At 51.6% G+C, this 19,197-nt stretch overlaps 2 protein-coding genes across 2 annotated transcripts in view; one reads left to right on the forward strand and one right to left on the reverse strand.

The window, feature by feature from the left end:
- Nucleotides 1–26: 26 nt before the first annotated feature.
- Nucleotides 27–12,131, forward strand: TNFAIP1 (TNF alpha induced protein 1). Its single transcript, XM_017888920.1, has 7 exons — nt 27–361; nt 4,239–4,557; nt 5,138–5,307; nt 6,004–6,093; nt 6,170–6,222; nt 7,022–7,217; nt 9,439–12,131. Exons 2-7 carry the CDS (start codon nt 4,353–4,355, stop codon nt 9,673–9,675), a joined length of 951 nt encoding a protein of 316 aa, XP_017744409.1. The 5' UTR covers nt 27–361; nt 4,239–4,352; the 3' UTR covers nt 9,676–12,131.
- Nucleotides 11,947–19,197, reverse strand: part of POLDIP2 (DNA polymerase delta interacting protein 2) — an 11,207-nt gene continuing 3,956 nt past the window's right edge. The window contains exons 4-11 of the mRNA XM_017888919.1: nt 18,828–18,924; nt 18,584–18,659; nt 18,274–18,381; nt 16,768–16,904; nt 15,878–15,904; nt 15,549–15,674; nt 14,207–14,286; nt 11,947–13,351 (exon numbers count right to left, since the gene is read on the reverse strand). Of these exons, the coding sequence (XP_017744408.1) occupies nt 13,237–13,351; nt 14,207–14,286; nt 15,549–15,674; nt 15,878–15,904; nt 16,768–16,904; nt 18,274–18,381; nt 18,584–18,659; nt 18,828–18,924 (766 nt within the window). The 3' untranslated portion in view covers nt 11,947–13,236. The remainder of the gene's footprint in view (nt 13,352–14,206; nt 14,287–15,548; nt 15,675–15,877; nt 15,905–16,767; nt 16,905–18,273; nt 18,382–18,583; nt 18,660–18,827; nt 18,925–19,197) is intronic.

A 19,197-nucleotide genomic window follows, 5' to 3' on the forward strand; every position in this document is an offset into this window, starting at 1 on the left:
GGAAGCACTTACAGCCCCGATTCCACAGAGGTTGCTGGGAAACAGAGGCCTGAGGGGAGGTCGGGCCTACAAGACCCAGAAGCCTTAGCGCCAGCAGGACGGCCGGAAGTGGCTTTCCTCTCTCCGCGAAGACCCTCGGGGGATTCCGCCTCCACCCTTTCCCGGATAGAGCGCTATGCATGCAGGGACTTGTAGTCTCAGGCTCCCCGACCGGCGGGGCTGGGCCGCACTCCGGGCGGAGTCGGCGAGCGCAGGATGTGAGCTCACAGCCCGGGACTGCTGGTGGGCAGGCGGCTGCAGGCTAGGGGCGGCTCGGAGTCCGCTGGCCATCCAGCTGAGAGGAGAGGCGCCTCCGGGGACGGTGAGAGCCGGGCCCGCAGATGCCCTCGGGGAAGGGATGGACGGCCCCTGCTGGAGTAGAGCGAGCCCGGCTGGGTCCTGGGGAAAAGGCGCGGGCGGCGTAGGGGAAAAGGAGAGCTCCGATCTCCCACGGAGGGTGGGCGTGAGAACCCGTGTGGGTTTCACGGTAGTGAGGCGTGGCCCGGGCTAGAGAAGAGCCCACACCGGCCACATTTCCCAGGACTTTTTGGGTGACGCTTAACCTTTACACCCAGGGTTTCTGCTAGATCCGCCCGCTCTAGCCCTCCACTTTCCCCGCGCCGTCCTCCGTGTCTGACGGATTTCTGGGTCCTTCTTCCTTTTAGACCCCTCCTCTTTCTACAGCCGCGGCTGTTTGCCCTTTGTTCTGCTTGGGTTCCCATTAGCTTCGTAGCGTGAGCCACGGATCCGCCCCTAGCCCCAGGCATCCCCAAATATCCACACACAAAGTGCGGAAGGAAGAGCACTGTGGCTATCAGTGGAAACTTCATTCTCACTGGAATTACTTTCTGGGGCGTCACCTGCCACAGAATTCCTGGAACCCAATGGTCTGGGCGGAATCTGATTGACGTCATCCAGGGGCTCAAAGCAATTGCTTTGTAGGAAAGGAATAGATTAACTCTGGATCCGCCGACCTCTCTTGGCAGGCCTATCCTTTGAGCTCCTTTGCATTGACAGAACATGTATGTATGCTTTCTTTGATCCTGGGAAAACTAGAGCTAGACACAAAATACATAGGGAACTTGCTAATACCTGTTAGGGAGGTGGATTTATTCCTTTGAGGTGGGCGGAAAAAGGGAAGGTGATGTCATACCATTCTAGTGTTTCTTAGTCATTGGCAGCCTCCTGGTGAGGGTTCACCTCCCATACCCAACCTCTGTGGCAAAGGAAAGAGTCTCCCAGACAAGCCGCCAAAGGAATTCACTGCTTCACACAGCACCCACGCTGACTGTCCACTTCCTTGGACATTCTTTCCAGGGACTACCTAAATCTTTTCAGGGACAATTTCATTCTAACAAACTGACATATGTTAACTACTTAAAATGTGCATGGCATTGTGCTAAGCACCATTAGGGGAACACAGCAGTAAACTTAGGAAACCAGTGCCCTGCTTCTGGGTTGCACTTACAAGAGAGGAGCAACTGTAAACTCCTGTATGTGATGAGCATTTGGTGAAATCATTCCACTTTTTTTCTGTCTCCGTTATTACCAACGTGGTCCAGGCCCGCCGTCATCTCTTCTTGCCTAGACTACAGTTTCCTCTGGTCTTCCCACTTCCTCTCTTGCACCTTTACAATTCATTCTCTACCCAGCAGCAGTTATCTTTTCAAAATACACTACAAGCAAGTCAGATCATATCACTCCCCTGCTTGCAACTCTCCAATTGATTCATATGTTATATAGCAATAGGCCGGGCACGGTAGCTCACGCCTGTAATCCCAGCACTTTGGGAGGCCAAGGCGGGCGGATCATCCGAGGTCGGGAGTTCAAGACCAGTCTGACTAACATGGAGAAACCCCATCTCTACTAAAAATACAAAATTAGCTGGGCATGGTGGTGCATGTGTGTAATCCCAGCTACTCAGGAAGGCTGAGGCAGGAGAATAGCTTGAACCTGGGAGGCGGAGGTTGCAGTGAGCCAAGATCGTGCCACTGCACTCCAGCCTGGGCAACAAGAGTGAAACTCTGTTTCAAAATATATATATATATATATATATATGTAATAGCAATTAGTATGAAATCCACACTTTGTTATCATCTAACACCTGCCTTCCCTGACTTGACATCAAACCAACTTCCCCTTACTGTCTGTGCACCAGCCATTATGACCTTATTTCTGACCCTAAAACTTGTTTTTATTTTGTTGCTGTTGAGACGAGATTTCCCTGTCACCCAGGCTGACCTGCCCAGGCTCAAGCAATTGTCCCACCTCAGCCTCCCGAGCAGCTGGGACCATAGGCATGAGCCACCATATCTGGCTAATTTTTTTTCATTTTTAGAGACAAACTCGCACTATGTTGCCCAGACTGGTCTTGAACTCCTGGGCTCAAGCAATCCACCCACTTCAGCCTCCTAAAGTGCTGGGATTACAGGTGTGAGCCACCACACCTGGCCCCTAAAACTTGTTTCTAACAGGAACTTTGCACTTACTCTTCCATCTGTGTAGATGCTCTCTTCAAACCTCAGCTGAAATGTCACCTTCCCAAAGATGCTTCACCTGTCCCCTCTGTCTAAATTAGTGCCTCTCCCTAATCGCTCTCATATCACTGTTTTATTATCGTTATTGCATTTATCAGGTTCTGGAATTATCTGTTTATTTATTCAAGTCCTTGTTTATAGTCTATTTCCTTCCACTAGAATGTAAGCTCCATGTGGACATGACTTTCTATATTTGTTCTCTTCTGAGTACCCAGTGCCTGGCACATAGGGGTACAATAAATGCTAGCTCTCTCTCTTTTTAAAAATTCCTATTATGATGCTCCTTTGAACTGTTTGAAGGCAAAGACAATGTTTTTTCATTGACTATGTTTCATTGCTTAACATAGTAGGCACTCAGTAGTTTAATTGCTGAATTAGTTAAATGAGCTAATACATATTAAATGCCAAGAGATGGGGTCTTGCTATGTTGCCCAGGCTGGTCTTGACTCCCAGGCTCAAGAGATCCTCCCACCTCAGCCTACTGAGTAGCCAGGAGTACAGGCAGGTGGCAGCACACAGCTTGCCTCATTGTTTTTAGATTTATCCTCTGATCTTTTCTAGTCCTTTCTTCTTCCATTCTTATTGGGAGGGAAGAGGAGAGTAGGGCTGGGCTCCCTCTCAGGAAAAAGAAAGGAAAACAGCCACCCTATAGCTGTTCTTCCCTGAAAAATGGTGACAATTTCAGGAACTTGGGACAAGCCTTGTGCCAAGAAAGGGGAAGGTCAGGAAGCCCCAGCTGAAGCCCAGGTAACCTGCGCCAAGAACACTGGCCAGCACCCCCCACCCTGGCTTACTCAATTCTCTCCTGAAGCTGCTTTTACTTTCCTTCCTGAAGCCAGACTCTCGGTGGTGCTCAAAATAAACACTGGCACAGTCTGCTCTTGAGGCTGAAATCTTTAGAAAGGAAGTGCATCCTGTCCCTCTGGCTCCTGGGAAACTCCTAGGCTAGCTGGATTCCCAGTAGGCTTGGCTGGAAGTCTGGGATCCTGGGAACCTTGACAAGAAAGTAACTGGAATCTGACTGGTAGATCTCTAGGGTGATCTGTTCCTCTGGCCCTCTCTGACTGGTTCCATGGGTTTGCTTGTCTTCCTTGAGGCCCTGAACAGAGCTGAGTCTCAGGGAGGCTGATGAGGTGACCAGGGCAGGAGTCTGGGAGACTGCCTCCAGCCCTGGTTCCTGCTATAGTAAAAATGGCAGGGAGGCCAGACACAGTGATTCACGCTTATAATCCCAGCACTTTGGGAGACTGAGGTGCGCGGATTGCCTGCGCTGAGGAGTTCGAGACCAGCCTGGGCAACATGGTAAAACCCTCTCTCTACCAAAAAGAAGAAAGAAAAAAAAATTAACTGGGTGTGGTGGTGCGTATCTGTGGTCCCAGCTACTCAGGAGGCTGAGGTGGGAGGATCACTTGAGCCTGGGAGGCAAAGGTTGCAGTGAGCCAAGATGGCGCCACTGCACTCCAGCCTGGGTGACAGAGTGAGACCCTGTCTCTAAGAAAAAATAAAAGAAAGCAAAATGGCAGGGACTTAGCCTCTGCCAGGGAGCAGTGCTTGGGCTTGTCAAGGAGAGAGTGAGTACGGTCATGTTTCTGCTGTTGTCTCCTCCCGGTCTGAGGGCTCTCTCAGCTGACTCATGTCTTCTCTCCCGTTTCCCATGTCCAGCATTGAGAGTATGAGGCTCTGGCCTCCACTGGCCACTCACTTGTGATCCTTTCCACCACGGCGGAGCCTTCCAAGCCTACCTCCTGCCGTGTGGTGATCTACCTGCAGCGGGAGATGTCGGGGGACACCTGCCTGTGCCCAGCCTCAGGGGCCAAGCCCAAGCTCAGTGGATTCAAGGGAGGAGGGCTGGGCAACAAGTACGTCCAGCTCAACGTGGGCGGCTCTCTGTACTATACCACTGTGCGGGCCCTGACCCGCCACGACACCATGCTCAAGGCCATGTTCAGCGGGCGCATGGAGGTGCTGACAGACAAAGAAGGTGAGGCATTGGGGCTTGCTGCTCGGGGTGGGGAGGGCAAGAGAGGTTCCCAAGGAAATGACCAGATCTAGAATTCAGTCACGTTTCCTCTTCACCTTATGTAGGGTGTCATCACCTGGAGTCCCTAGTAGAGCTTCAGAGTTCTGTGAAATTGTACATGGAATGCTATGTTTATTCATCTTCCAGGAAGAAGAGCCATACTTTTAAAATATTCAAATAGGACAACATTCTCATAGGAGCCATCACTTTAAGACTGGGTAGCGGGCAGAAGGCCGGGAGCGGTTGGTTTCTGTGTTGGGCTGGGCCTGGTGCCCTGAGCCTAGGCCCCTGTGGCCTGTACAGCCTGGAGGGCTGTATCCCCTGTGGGATGTGCCAGTTCTGGGTTTCAGAGAGGAAGGGTGAAGAGCAGCCATGGGCCTGAGTGCTAGAACCTCCATCCCTGCCTCTGTCACCCTGTGTGAGGGCTTTGTGCTTGTGGACCCCCTTCCCTGCCACCTGCTGCCAGCTCATCCGGTGGCCTTTGCCTGCCTCGGAGGTACCCGGTGGCAAACTAACCCTGTAGGATCATCTGCACCCCTAGGCTGGATCCTGATAGACCGTTGTGGAAAGCACTTTGGCACCATTTTGAATTACCTCCGAGATGACACCATCACCCTCCCTCAGAACCGGCAAGAAATCAAGGAATTGATGGCTGAAGCAAAGTATTACCTCATCCAGGGGCTGGTGAACATGTGCCAGAGTGCCCTGCAGGTACACGGGTGGGGCGGAGCAGGGTGGGCAGACGAGGTCAGGAGTTGCCCCTTCTTGTGGGATGGAGGACTGTGGTTCCTGGCAGGTTGTGTGGGAGGCGTGGTTGATGAGTGCAAACCTAATGAGACAAGTGAGATGCCACCCAGGCCCACCAACCTGGCAACCAGGTGTTCACACCTGGCAGCGTGATTAGGCCCTGCTTCTGGTTTCTATGCTTTGATACCTGGATTTTAGGTTGTTGGTTTTTTTTTTTTTTTGACTGTCACCCAGGCTGGAGTGCAGTGGTGTGATCTTGGCTCACTGCAACTTCTGCCTCCTGGGTTCAAGTGATTCTCGTGCCTTGGCCTTCAAAGTAGCTGGGAATACAGGCTAGTCTTTGTATTTTCTGTAGGACTGAGGTTTCACCATGTTTTCCAGGCTGGTCTCGAACTCCTGGGCTCAAGCGATCTGCCTGCCTCAGCCTCCCAAAGTGCTGGGATTATAGGTGTGAGCTACCGCACCTGGCCTGGATCTTGGGTTTTCTAAATGGGGGTCCACTTTCCAGCTGGCAGTTTCTATTGCCAGGGGCCTCATGATTTGTGTCTGACACTTCCTCACCAAGCAGCAGGTGGCCATGGCAGAGGGGCTGCAGAGGTACCTGGCTAAGCCTGGAAAGCAGAAGATCCTAAAGAGGGTTCTCTGTTCTGTGTCGTGCAGGACAAGAAGGACTCCTACCAGCCTGTGTGCAACATCCCCATCATCACATCCCTGAAGGAGGAGGAGCGGCTCATCGAATCCTCCACCAAGGTACCAGGACCTCTGAGGGCTGCGGGCTGGGGATGCCAGGCCCCCGGCCTGGCCCTCACTCTGAACTCCTTCACAGCCGGTGGTGAAGCTGCTGTACAACAGAAGCAACAACAAGTATTCCTACACCAGGTAGGATGCGTCACAGGGCTGAGCAGCCAGAGCAGACACTGGGCAGCAGACCCAATGAATGCTGCCTGCACTCCCAGCATGGTCGGCGTGGGTCTGGGCCTGGGTCTTGGAACTGGCTGTGCTAAGTGGGGGAAGAACAGAAAGTAGAAGGGAAACTGGGACAGAGGCCTTTGGAACTCAGCAGGGTGCCCTGGCTGGGATATAAATGATTGAAGGTGAAATGCACCCTCAACGTGTATCACGAAGGCAGCATGTCAGGTGTTTTCACACATGTCATCCTACCGGGTGGAGGGGATGCTAGGAGGCCAGTGAGCTGGGAGTCCCCCGAGTCAGCCTGTGCGGTTCACACTGGGCTGATTCTCTCCCCACACCCTCCAGCCCATGTCCTATCCATAGGCCACAGTTAGGTAGACTCAGGTGGCTGCAGGTTCAGAGTCCCAAACCCTCCCTATGCTTCCCTGTGGACAGGCACATTGCCACTGTCACCCCCACGGTAAGGGAAGGAATGCCTCCCACTGAAATAGCAGCGTTGTCTCCTTCATTCCATGTTAGTGAGGGGAGACCTGCTCCCTCAGTTGTCCCTACTTTGACTTAAAACCAACTCAGTTCCTTTTCCTTACAGGCCCTCCAACCCAGAGGGTACCCTATGACCCTTTCTCTCCTGGCCCCCTGGCATCTTGCTTTCATTTCAGCAGGACAGGACGGGGGAAGGGAGGGAGGGGAGGGCTCCACTTGTCTAGCACCCTCCCTTGGACTGGAACCTCATTCCCAGGCCTCTTGGCCCTCGTGGGTTTTTCAGCAACTCTGATGACCACTTGCTGAAAAACATCGAGCTATTTGACAAGCTCTCCCTCCGCTTCAACGGCCGCGTGCTCTTCATCAAGGATGTCATTGGCGACGAGATCTGCTGTTGGTCCTTCTATGGCCAGGGCCGTAAGCTGGCAGAAGTGTGCTGTACCTCCATCGTGTATGCCACAGAGAAGAAGCAGACCAAGGTGTGGGGGATTCCCCCTGCATGGGTCAGGGAGGACACACACCCACTGTAGGAGGGTGTGGTTGGGGTGTGACTAGCACGGAGCAAAAGGGGTGTGCATTTGGCTCTTTTTTCCACACATGGTAATGGTGCTGGGCAAGGACAAAGCCAGAACAAGGGGTGTGGGGAATGGACGGGAACCGCTTTGTTCCTGACAGCTCAGGGCAGGGGCCGTTGACCAGCAGGAAGTGGCCTAGTACGGTGGGAAGGACTGGGTCTTTGAAGTTGGCCCAATTCAGGTTTGAACGCTGGCTCCACCACTTGCCAGTTTTCTGACTTTGGATAAGCCACTTAAGCCATCTGGGCCTCAGGTTCCTCATTTGCAGACATGGGGATGATGGTATGAATTTAACAAGATAAGAAAATGATACAACTTTTTGGAGTGGAAGTGTGGTGTAGAAATAGCTTGGGCTTTCATGTTAGAATGCTGTTCAGCTCTCCTATCTGAGCCAGGGACAGAGGCGGGCACAACACTTGAGCCCAGGAGTTCAAGACCACCCTGGACAACATGGTGAAACCCCGTCTTTACAAAAAATAGAAAAATTAGCCGGGCATCGTGGCACACGCCTGTAGTCCCGGCTACTCAGGAGGCTGCAGTGGGAAGATCCCTTGAGCCTAGGAGTTTGAGGCCAGCCTAAGCAAAATAGCAAGACTCCATTTCCAAACACTCTTTTTTTTTTTTTTTTTTTGAGATGGAGTCTCGCTCTGTCGCCCAGGCTGGAGTGCAGTGGCCGGATCTCAGCTCACTGCAAGCTCCGCCTCCCGGGTTCACGCCATTCTCCTGCCTCAGCCTCCCGAGTAGCTGGGACTACAGGCGCCCGCCACCTCGCCCGGCTAGTTTTTTGTATTTTTAGTAGAGATGGGGTTTCACCCTGTTAGCCAGGATGGTCTTGATCTCCTGACCTCGTGATCCGCCCGTCTCGGCCTCCCAAAGTGCTGGGATTACAGGCTTGAGCCACCGCGCCCGGCCACACTCTTAATAATAATAAAATAAAATCTCCTCACTGGCCCCCACTAGCTGGGGTTTCTGGCTAATCAACTTAGTGCCAGGTACACATCAGGCATTTGATAGGTGACAGTCATCACAAACTCAGCTGGCCCCTCTCCCCCAGTTGCAGTCAGTTACCCCAGAGAGTAGCTGCCTCCTATGAGTGCAGGTCCTAGAGATGATCTGCTAGGGTGGATGGCAGGTCATCCAGGAAGGGCCATGTGGGTGTGAAGAGCTCAAAGTAGCCAGACTTGCCAAGCAACTTGTCGACCCCCAAACTACTCAAGTGCCTCCAGCTGGGAGATCTGCAGAGGGTTTGGGGAAGGCCAGCTTACAGGTGACCCTGTTTCCTCCTGCAGTTTTAGGTGTAGAGGTGGGAGGGAGGGTGACAGTGTGGGTGGCTTCTGACCCTATCGGTGGCGAAAGGGTTCGGGGCAGGTGTCTAGTGGCTGGTGACACTGCAGTGGAAGTGGCAGCAGCACCTGGCATCTTCCTCAGTATGTTCTCTTTCATGAACTCTTGTGACGCCTCACAGCACATCTGTGAGACACACAGGGCTAGAGCCACTCTCCCCATGTGACAGATGAGAGAACAGAAGCTCAGTCCAGCAGAGCAGGTCAGGCTAGAATTCAGATGCTTGACTGCATTCCCTTTCTCTCCTCCGGGCAGGTCATGCCGGTGACACACTGGGTTGGGCAGGCAGAGAAAGGCAGCGAAACCACTCAACATAGCAGCTGCTCTGTGTATGTCTCTGCTTGGTGGTTTGCTGTGTGCCAGGCTTCTGCTAAGCAATCACATCTTTCCTGTAATGTTGACAGCAACTCTCAAGGTTGATCTGAACCATCCTTTTGTACATATGGGAGCTATAGCCCAGAAGGGTTCAGCCCAAGCCTCCATAGCTAGCAAGTGGTAGAGCTGTGTTTGGACCTAGGCCTGGTCCACCCTCTATGCCCGCTGGTCCCTTGGTCTCAGGCTGGGGCAGGGGTGCGGAGGGTGTTGGTCTTCCCTGTCCTCATGTCTATAGAGTACACTCCCTCACTCCGCCTTCGGAGGGAGGCTGGCTCTCCCTGGAGACAGACCGCCACCTGTCTTATGAGAGGGTTAGGCCTTATGGAGCCTCAGGGCCAGCAGCTGTGACACACGGTGCCCTCTCCAAGATGAAACATTGCTCCGTCTTCGTCCTCCCTCACCCCAGGTGGAATTCCCAGAGGCCCGAATCTATGAGGAGACACTCAACGTCTTACTCTATGAGACTCCCCGCGTCCCCGACAACTCCTTGTTGGAGGCCACAAGCCGTAGCCGCAGCCAGGCTTCCCCCAGTGAAGACGAGGAGACCTTTGAACTGCGGGACCGTGTCCGCCGCATCCACGTCAAGCGCTACAGCACTTACGATGACCGGCAGCTCGGCCACCAGTCTACTCATCGTGACTGACCAGACCCTCAGAGAGTCAGGGCATGGGAGGCCCTATCTCCCGTCCTGTGGAACCTGCCCTATTGGCCACCCCATGCTGCTGCTGGCTGGGTCTCTGCTCCAGCACCCAGAGGCATGACAGACCCTGCTCGGAGGTCAGAGGGTCTGGGCAGAGGAGGGACCACATTCCTCTGCCTTGCCCCCGAGCACTTATGGAGACTGAGTCCTGTCCTATCTGCTCACCATCACCCTTCCTGTCTGACAGGGAGCTGCTTCTGCTCCCTGGGGCAAGTGGACTGACCCACCTCCTGCTGAGAACCTTCCCCTAGGCCCTCTGTGGAAGGGCTACTGCCCCTTAGGCCTCAGCTGAGGCCCATGGGGAATGGGTTCATTCTGGGGACAAGGCCGCTCCTGGTGGCGTAGAGGCCCAGTTTTATAATGGAAGGTGGGATGTCTTTTTTCCTAAGGTGTTTAAGCACAAGGCTTGGTAAGTTTGGTTTTTAAAAAATAATCTAGGAAATGAATAGTTCTAAATCTAGTAACGAGGAAACTGGGCATTTCTTTTGCCCTCCAGGGTGCCAAGACCCTACATATGGCAGAACCCTTGGCCCTTCTCCATGCCTGTGGGATCTGTTTCTTTAAAGCACTTTGTACTGTTATTCAGGAGGTTGATATTCTCCCTGGCCCATGTCTTTCTATCCTAATCCCTGCTTCCCTGCAGAATAGAGGATAAAGAGGAAGCAATAAAAAAACATCCAACAAAGCAGCTCTGGCTTTGCCAGCCTGGCCAGCAGCTCAGAGTGCACCGAGGAGGGAAGGATGGCTAAGCTGGGACCTGCAGTCCTCACAGGGTGCCTGCGAGAAAGGACATTTTAACCCCCCATCTTAGAGTCACATCACTGGCTCCTAGGTCTAGCATGATGGCTCTTTGTGGTTCTCTTGAGTACCCTTGGCTTCCAGCCATGCTGTCCTCACATACGGTAAAGCCAAAGAGCTGTCACGGGCCAGAAGCATGAGCCACGGCAGGAAGACCGTGGAGCCCGTGGGTACTGCATGGTGTTGGCTGGCATGCCCATCAGCTGAGGACAGCAAACTCAGAGCACGGTGCTCCCAGCAGCCCCTGCACAGAGGTGGCCCATGCTTGGCCACACATCTACCCCCTGCCCACACCACCTATGGTCTTGGTTTGTCCTGGCTGGGATGGTGGTTCTGCCCAGTGGTGTCTCTGAGTGCAGGATGACAGTTGCAACCGAAGCACCCTGAAGGCCTTCACTCCTTGTTGGGTAACTCAGCCATGGAGATGCCAAGCACTAGCCAGGAGGTAGGTTCCTCTTTAGGGCTTTGGTTTTCATTCCTTTTTGTTTGGCTTGGCCAAACCAGAATTCAGCTTCTCTGAATTATTTTCCAAAGGAATGCTATCAGGGAGGGACTGTTCTGCCAGCCTAACAAAGCAACGTAGCCACATACTGTACCCACTTTCCGCTCTTTGGAGAGAGCACAGGTTATCAAGTTTATCCCTCTTAACTACTTTTATGATAGCTGATGCCACACAGCCTATGGGCAAATGCCAGACCCAGGGTTAGACACTCACAAGGACCTGAAGTGACATGACGGCGGGACAGGGGAAATGTGACTTTCTAATTAGGCATTTTATGTTAGTCACAGTCTTGAATGTATAAATAGCACTAAGACTCTCAGGTCAGGTACCTTGGTGACCAGCTACTAGTTCTTTCAGCCCTCATTGAGGTAACAAGATAAAGACAAATCCATTTATTTGGCCAAATTCAGGCTTTGGCTTTGTGACTTTCCCACAGAGACTGGAATGCGTCGGCCTGAGACCACTGGCCTATTTTCTCAGCTGCCCTCTTGAGGTCCTTTAATACTCAAATTCCCAGCTCCCCACTGAGGTGTGTTGATGCTTGCCTTTTGACCTCCCCATCCCCTTTAGTCCCTGCTTACTGCTTTGACATTCACATCCTCAGTGTCTCGGTCTTTCTTGCCGAGAAAGCACAGTAGCCTGGGACTGGGCGCTTATCTTCTCTGACTGAAAATATCTCCTTGGTCTTAAGGAAAATACTAACATTGAACTTACTGACATGATCTTAGCTTCTTAAATCAGACTTTGTGGCTTAAAAGTTTGGGGGTTTTCTTTGAAAGTTTCCAGCCCTATTCAGAAAGCAACTCTTGGCTGTGTGCATTTTTCAACTCCAAGCAGCCCAAGGGTAAGTAAACAAAAAAGTATGGATGAAGGTCAGACTTTCTTGTCAGTTTCTGAGAAACCTGGCAGCCTGCTGTTAACAACACAGACCAGTATTGGATTTTATTGAATTTGGTATGTGACCAAGGTCGGCCTAAAGGATGGCGCAGGTCCTGGCCAGGAGAGAATTTTTCCTTTATCACATAACTGTAATATTTGGTTGCTCAGCATTAGTGATGGAAGCAAACACTAATTTCTAATAAAATTGTGTTAAACTCAACGGTACAGAGCCATGTTTACAGTGAGCAGGCCTTGGCCAGCTTGCGGCCATGGGCTGAGTTCCTGTGTTTCCGTTTATCACCTGACCTTGCGTTCTAGCTAGGTCATAAGCGCGACTGTACTGTTGCCCTGCAACCCCAGCTCCCCCTGGAGGACTAAGGACAACACTAACAAGGACTGGAACTGTGATTTAATACTAATTCAAGAAAACGACCTCTAACAATCACTGCAGTGGCGGAGGAGAAGAAATCCTAAGAATTGGGGCAAGTTGCAGCACAATTCATCTCTGGCTCTTGGAAATCTGAGAGAAGCTCAGGAAGTAGCTTGGCTTAGTCATCATCCATAGCTAAAGCTGCTCCTCGGCCAAATTCCTGCATTTGTGGTCTGGATGCTTGGCAGAGTCATGCTCAGGGCTGGCACACCCATTGCTCCAGGAAACCCGACTGGCTTGCCTCCCTCCTCTCCTGGGCTTTAGCGAGGCCAGAAATGGCAATGGTTGGTCACTGCTAAGAGCCAGGCCACTCTGACTGTGACACTGGTCTCCCTCTCTGCATTTGGCAGAAGGTAAAGTGAACAAGAGTCCAGTCCAGCAACCCTGCCAACTAGCTGAGAGGCCCATTGACCGCAGGAGATGTCCAGCCAGCCACCAGGCTGAGAGGGAAACAGGCACATGCCCTACCAGGGGGGCAGCTCCCTGGAAGGGCAGCAGAGAAAGCAATCAAGGGCACACACTGAGTCAGAAGGGAAGCCTGAGACTCTGGGAGCAGAAATGGCAAGGGTGGCCAAGCGTGCACTGGTTTACTGATCAAACCTCATGTGACAGGCCAGGAAACTCCTCCAGGCCTGTAGCAGCTGAATACAGTTCCTAGGTGGAGAGGTTTACTGGAACATGGTATAGGCAGGGCTTATGAGGAGGCCAGCCTTGGAGGTGTCCCACATGGGTCTTCTGAAGAAAAGTTACACCACCCTCACCACAAAAAGAACCCCACAATCAAATTAAGAGACCCACTGTGGCCGATGATGGGGAGAGAAGAGTTCTGCAGCAATTGTGGGATGACAGTTGTTCTTCCTGGTGACCAAGGAAGCACTTGGGGCCTCAGCTGGCCTTACCAGTGAAGGCCTGAGGGTGGTGTCTTCTCATCTTTATTGCTTTCCAGGGAGAAGGGAGGGATCCGAACATCAAAGTGGGATCCATCAGGTCTTTCAAAGCGGAATGTGCCCCTGCAGGTCAGAGAGAAGCTGGTTTAGAAGGAGCCAGGGCTGAGGCCTCCTAAGGATCTGGATGGCCCTGTGCCCTCAGCTGCCAGCCACAGAGGACGTGTGAGCCTGAGCTCTCTTCTATCTAGCTCATGACAGGATGACTCGTCCAGAGACCCAAGAGCCCCTCATGGTTATCCATGAAAAGAAAAACAGCTGCAGTGGTTCATGCCTGTAATCCCAGCATTTTGGGAGGCTGATGCCGGCAGATCACCTGAGGTCACCTGAGGTCAGGAGTTCGAGACCAGTCTGACCAACGTGGAGAAACCCCGTCTCTACTAAAAATACAAAATTAGCCGGACGTGGTGGCACATGCCTGTAATCCCAGCTACTTGGGAGGTTAAGGCAGGAGAATGGCTTGAACCCGGGAGATGGAGGTTGCAGTGGGCCGAGATTGTGCCGTTGCACTCCAGTCTGGGCAACAAGTGAAACTCCGTCTCCAAAAAAAAAAAAAGAAAGAAAAACACAGCTGTCCAGATTCTGGCCTTTAGATACATACCGTATAAGCTACCCAACTGCATTTTCAGGCTAAGGAGTGAAACACAAAGGGAAAAAACCCAACTATATGAGCAACTCTGCAGCATCAAATCACCAGACCTCTTTGGCCTAAGACCTCAGTCCACAAATCATAGGGAACTGGGAAACAGGCAGTAAGAGAAAATCAGACAAGTCCCACACAACAATAAATAGCAGATAAGCCTCCCTCTAAGAATGTAACTTGGCCCAGAGTTAATGGCAAGCTCTAAGCTCTCACTGTTTTGACCTACAGCTTCTGTTTGTGGAGCTGGGTGGTCCCTACTGCTGTGCACACTCACTCACCACATGTGCCCACTGGAAGCCTGCAGCGAGACGTGGCTGCTATACTGGAACGCGGGCTGCTCCTTGGATAACACCGGTTCCTGTAAGGATTTAGGCAAAATGGGTCAGGCCAAGCCCCAGGGACATGTTTCCTGCACCCCAGGGTTACATGCTGACTGCCAGTTCATCAAGACTGGATGTCCCCCACCATAGCAGGCATCCCACAACATGATAATGCTGCCTGCTAGTACCTCCTCCCACAGCACGACCATTTGGCCTGGGCCTTTTATGCTGGCTCTGGGAAAGATATCTCAGACTGAATGTCAGAGGGCACTGGGCAAAGGACCTCCTCTGCAGCCTGTGGAACACAGTGAGACCCCATCTCTACACACACAAAAAAAGTTTTTAATTAACCAGGCATAGTGGTGTGTGCCTGTAGTCTTGCTACTCAAGAAGCTGAAGCAGAGGATTGTTTGAGCCCAGGAAAGTAAACTATGGTCACACTGCTGCACTCCAGCCTATGTGACACAGCGAGACCCTGTCTCTAAAAACGAAGGACCTACTGTGGAGATACCCCCTCCAGTGTCCATTCATGCGTGCTAAGTGCCAGGCACCACAGCAGGTACTCTGCAAACGTCTGCTGCTTTAATTCTCCTAGTGATCATAAGGTAATTGGTGTGATCCACATTTTAGCAGTAAGGAACTAAGATTTTGGATAAATAACTTGCTCAAAGTTATGCAGTGAATATATAACTCAGCTGGAATTTAAAGTGACTAGCTAAATCTAAAGCCCTGTTCTTATTCACTTTACCACCTACCTCCCCAGTCCCCACTGAATTTGATAAATGCTTGTTGAATGTCGCCCCTGACACCAGTACTGCTTGTGACTTTATTTCTCAGGAGACAGGGTTGGGTAGGCAGGGATTATAAAATCAGATCTCTTCAAGGACCAGCAGAGGATGTAAACATGTAAAGGGGCAAAGAGGCAAGATCACAGCGAGTGGTGGGGGTGCGTGCCCCACCTAACAACATTCAAATTTCAGTTTTTAAAAGACACTACACCAGTTTTAAAAACTACACAAGTTTTGACTTCAGACTCACTTGGGTTTAAATCCAGGCCCTGCCACTACTAGTTATGGGACCATGGGCTAGTTATTTAACATCTCAGTCTCACTCTCTTCATCTATGAAATGGGTTTTTAAGAAACCTATCTCATGGGGTTGTTTTAAGATTTCTAACCCAAAACAATACAATGTGTTCACAAAGTGAGCCTCTGTCTATAACCGCAAAGGAGAAGGAAGCCTTGCACTAAGCCCCGAGGCTTGCTGCACGGGACCAGAATTACTAGACCAGGGATGCTCACCCTGCCCACTACCCCTCGGCCTCGCACTGTCTCCAAGGTGCCGGAGAGACTGAATATCCTCCAGTGCCGCTCCCGGAGCTGTACCACGTCACTGTCAAGGTTCTCCAAACGGATACAGTAGCGCCACTGAAGGGGATGTGGGAGAGGGAGTTTAAAAAGAGTAAACTTTGGGTAACCCTCCTCAGACTTCTGTGCAAAGCAAAAGTCAACAAAGCTGACACATGCACTGCACAGGTTCCGCTCCTGCCAGAAGGTGAGCTCCTCTACCTCCACCCTGACCCCCCAGGCACACCCCACAAGCTCCCCTTCTTCCAGACAGTGCCACTCACCCAGTACACATGGGAATTCTGGGCTTCCTAGGGAGAAAATAAAAAGAATTTAAGTCCCACAGGGCAAGACCAAGTGTGTTTCAATCAACATCTCTCCAATGCAGTTGATGTATTCCAGGAAGGTTGTAGCCAGACCAAATTGAGAGTATCTGTGAGATAAGGATGATAGCTGAACCATGGCCTACACACCCACAGGGAGGCAACATCCTTGTATCCACTCCTGGCCTCCCCACTCTTCATCCCTTCAAGATCGCCAACAGAGCTGGATGCCAACAGAAATCAGCTACAGGACTCTTACCTTTTTCACTGTCCTCCTGGCCAGCCCTGCCCCCTATCCTTGCTGCCCTGGGCCCCTGTCCTCCTCCTGTCTCCCATTACTGTCCCTTACTATAATACTTTAAGTTGGCCTCCTCCACTACTATGAGGTCCTGAAAGACAGGAACGGTGTTTCATTTATATTTGTATCCAAACATGCAATGACTATCACACTTTTCTGACCTATAGCTTCTGTCTGTGGAGTTGGGCGGCCCCTACCACTGCACATGCTTACACCCAGGCAATGTGTGTCTACAATATGTAAAGTGTTATGCCTACACTGCTTTAAATAATTATGTGTATATTCTTCATAAACATGGCTCCCTTTGAGCAAGAGGGAAGAGACAGGATAAAGGATTCCTTCCTGGGACCTATGGGTTTCCCTGCCTGCTCTAGGTCTTGGTGTCAGCCACTGTCTAGAGGCTACTCAACCCCACCAACACATGCCACCACTTGGGAGCAGAACCATAGGGACATGGTTTATATTTAGACTCCCCTCCCCCAGCAGTCACCTTAAGGACACCATATACCTTGAGGCCTACCCCTGCTAGAAGGGGTCCAGGCTGGCCACATACCCTCATGCCCATGTAGAAGGGGATGACAGTGACACGTATGTTCTCAGTTGTTTCCCGATGAACATCAGAGAGCTCCAGCCAGGGATGATTCTTCTCTTGCCAGGCCCTTAGTGTCTCCCGAGCCACAAAAGGAGGTGCTGGAGCAAGATACAATTGGTTAGTCCAAGCCAACAGTCCAGTGCGATTGCCCCTCCTAGAAAACCCTTCCTAGTGGTGGCCCAGGCAAACAGGATGCTCATACACGAAACAAAAGTACAGGCTGGAAGAAGGCACAGGACTGCTACCAAGAATAAGCCCCGAGGAGCTAGTGCACCTAGCTCCTGGGAGTTAAGAGCCCTGGTTTTCAGACCTCACTCTGCTGCTAACAACCTTGAGTCCCTTGTCATCATCCCTGATCCTCAGTTTCCATATCTATAAGAAAATAACTGCCATCTGTCAGGTATGACACCTATGAGGCATGACAAGTCTAACAGGAGGTTGAAAAGGGTTGTGGAAATAGGGCTTTGGAATGACTTTTCTTTTTGAGATGGAGTCTTGCTCTGTCGCCGGGCTGGAGTGCAGTGGCGCGATCTTGGCTCACTGCAACCTCCGCCTCCTGGGTTCAAGCAATTCTCCAGCCTCAGCCTCCCAAGTAGCTGAGACCACAGATGCACACCACCACACCCAGCTAATTTTTATATTTTTAGTAGAGACAGGGTTTCACCACATTGGCCAGGATGGTCTCGATCTCTTTTTTTTTCTTTTTTTTTTTTTCAGACAGAGTCTTGCTCTGTCGCCCAGGCTGGAGTGCAGTGGCCGGATCTCAGCTCACTGCAAGCTCTGCCTCCCGGGTTCACACCATTCTCCTGCCTCAGCCTCCTGAGTAGCTGGGATTACAGGCGCCCACCACCTCACCTGGCTAATTTTTTTTTGTATTTTTAGTAGAGACGGAGTTTCACCGTGTTAGCCAGGATGGTCTCGATCTCCTGACCTCATGATCCGCCCGTCTCAGCCTCCCAAAGTGCTGGGATTACAGGCTTGAGCCACCGCACCCAGCCGGTCTCGATCTCTCGACCTACTGACCTACTGACCCGCCCACATCAGCCTCCCAAAGTGCTGAAATTACAGGTGTGAGCCACAGCACCCGGCCCATTTTTTTTTTTTTTAAATCTGAGACACAGTCTCGCTCTGTCACCTAGGCTGGAATGCAATGGTATGATCTTGGCTCACTGCAACCTCTGCCTCCTGAGTTCAAGTGATTCTCCTGCCTCAGCCTCCCAAGTAGCTGGGATTATAGGTGTCCGCCACCACGCCCAGCTAATTTTTGTATTTTTAGTACAGACAGGGTTTCACCAGGTTGGCCAGGCCAGTCTCGAACTCCTGACCTCAGATGATCCACCTGCCTGGGCCTCCCAAAGTGCTGGGATTACAGGAGTGAGCCACTGTGCCCGGCCCTGGAATTATTTCTATGATATTCTTTGATGAAAAGGCCCTCCCATTCCACCTCCCCTTCTTGAGAGAGATTACCTTTTGTCTGGTCATACAGAAGAAATCTTTCAAAGAGTTCATGTTGGATGGGAACCTGATCAGTGGAGGTGTAGGGGAGGATGTCTTCATGGCTGACATAGTCCAAGCCTGGCACAGAGATGCAAAACACAGTGAAACTCACACAGGAGAGGAGAGAAATGGGGTTGAGAAGAGACATTAACTGGCCTTGTCCCAGTATGGGATAACCCTGGTATCATACCCTGGCATCATAATCCCTCCCAGTGGATGACAGGACATCAGGACACCAGACTCCTTCTTGACAGATACCATTCAAATGCTAACTACTCACCTGGGATGGCATAGAGGGCCCGGCTGTCATCATGGTTAGCCAAGAAGGTCACAGCTTCTGTCTGAGATCTCTGAGACTAAGGCAAGAAGTGAATCAGGGCTTTGTTTGCCACTGTGCAGTCCAAGGCCATGGGGACCAGGACTGACCTGGGCTCTGTTTGACCCCTTTCCCTCCCTTTGTCCCCATTGAGATGTAGGACTTTCCATGGAGAGGACCCCCAGGCCCAGCCATTTTGCTTACTTACTATATGTGGGCAGTCACGGGCATCAATCAGCACCTGATAGTAAGTGTGAGTTTTGCCTTTCACCTCCTTGGAGCCATGGCCAGCAGGGTTCTCTGCTCTATGGGGTGGGAGAAGGAGGCCAAGATCACCCCCACGAGAAATAGAAGCTGCACCTGATTCAGCTCCCTACCCCTCCTGACCTAAACAGGCTGGTCCCTGATCTGAAGGGGCTTTTTAGCACCAGCTGGACACCCATTCTGCAGCACCTCAGCTCAGCTGCTCCTCAGTTGGGGCAAACAATACAGCATGGAAGACCATGGTATGGAGCCATCATCTGACTATGTGGATACCTCTTTTTTTTTTTTTTTTTTTTTTGAGACGGAGTCTCGCT

This window comes from Rhinopithecus bieti, unplaced genomic scaffold (genome assembly GCF_001698545.2).
Source record: "Rhinopithecus bieti isolate Rb0 unplaced genomic scaffold, ASM169854v2 scaffold_18477, whole genome shotgun sequence".
NCBI lineage: Eukaryota > Metazoa > Chordata > Mammalia > Primates > Cercopithecidae > Rhinopithecus > Rhinopithecus bieti.

Coding starts and splice junctions, on each gene's coding strand:
- TNFAIP1 (XM_017888920.1), top strand. CDS start 4,353: ATGTCGGGGGACACCTGCCTGTGCCCAGCCTCAGGGGCCAAGCCCAAG. Junction 4,558..5,137: donor GGTGCTGACAGACAAAGAAG/GTGAGGCATTGG, acceptor CTGCACCCCTAG/GCTGGATCCTGATAGACCGT. Junction 5,308..6,003: donor TGTGCCAGAGTGCCCTGCAG/GTACACGGGTGG, acceptor TGTGTCGTGCAG/GACAAGAAGGACTCCTACCA.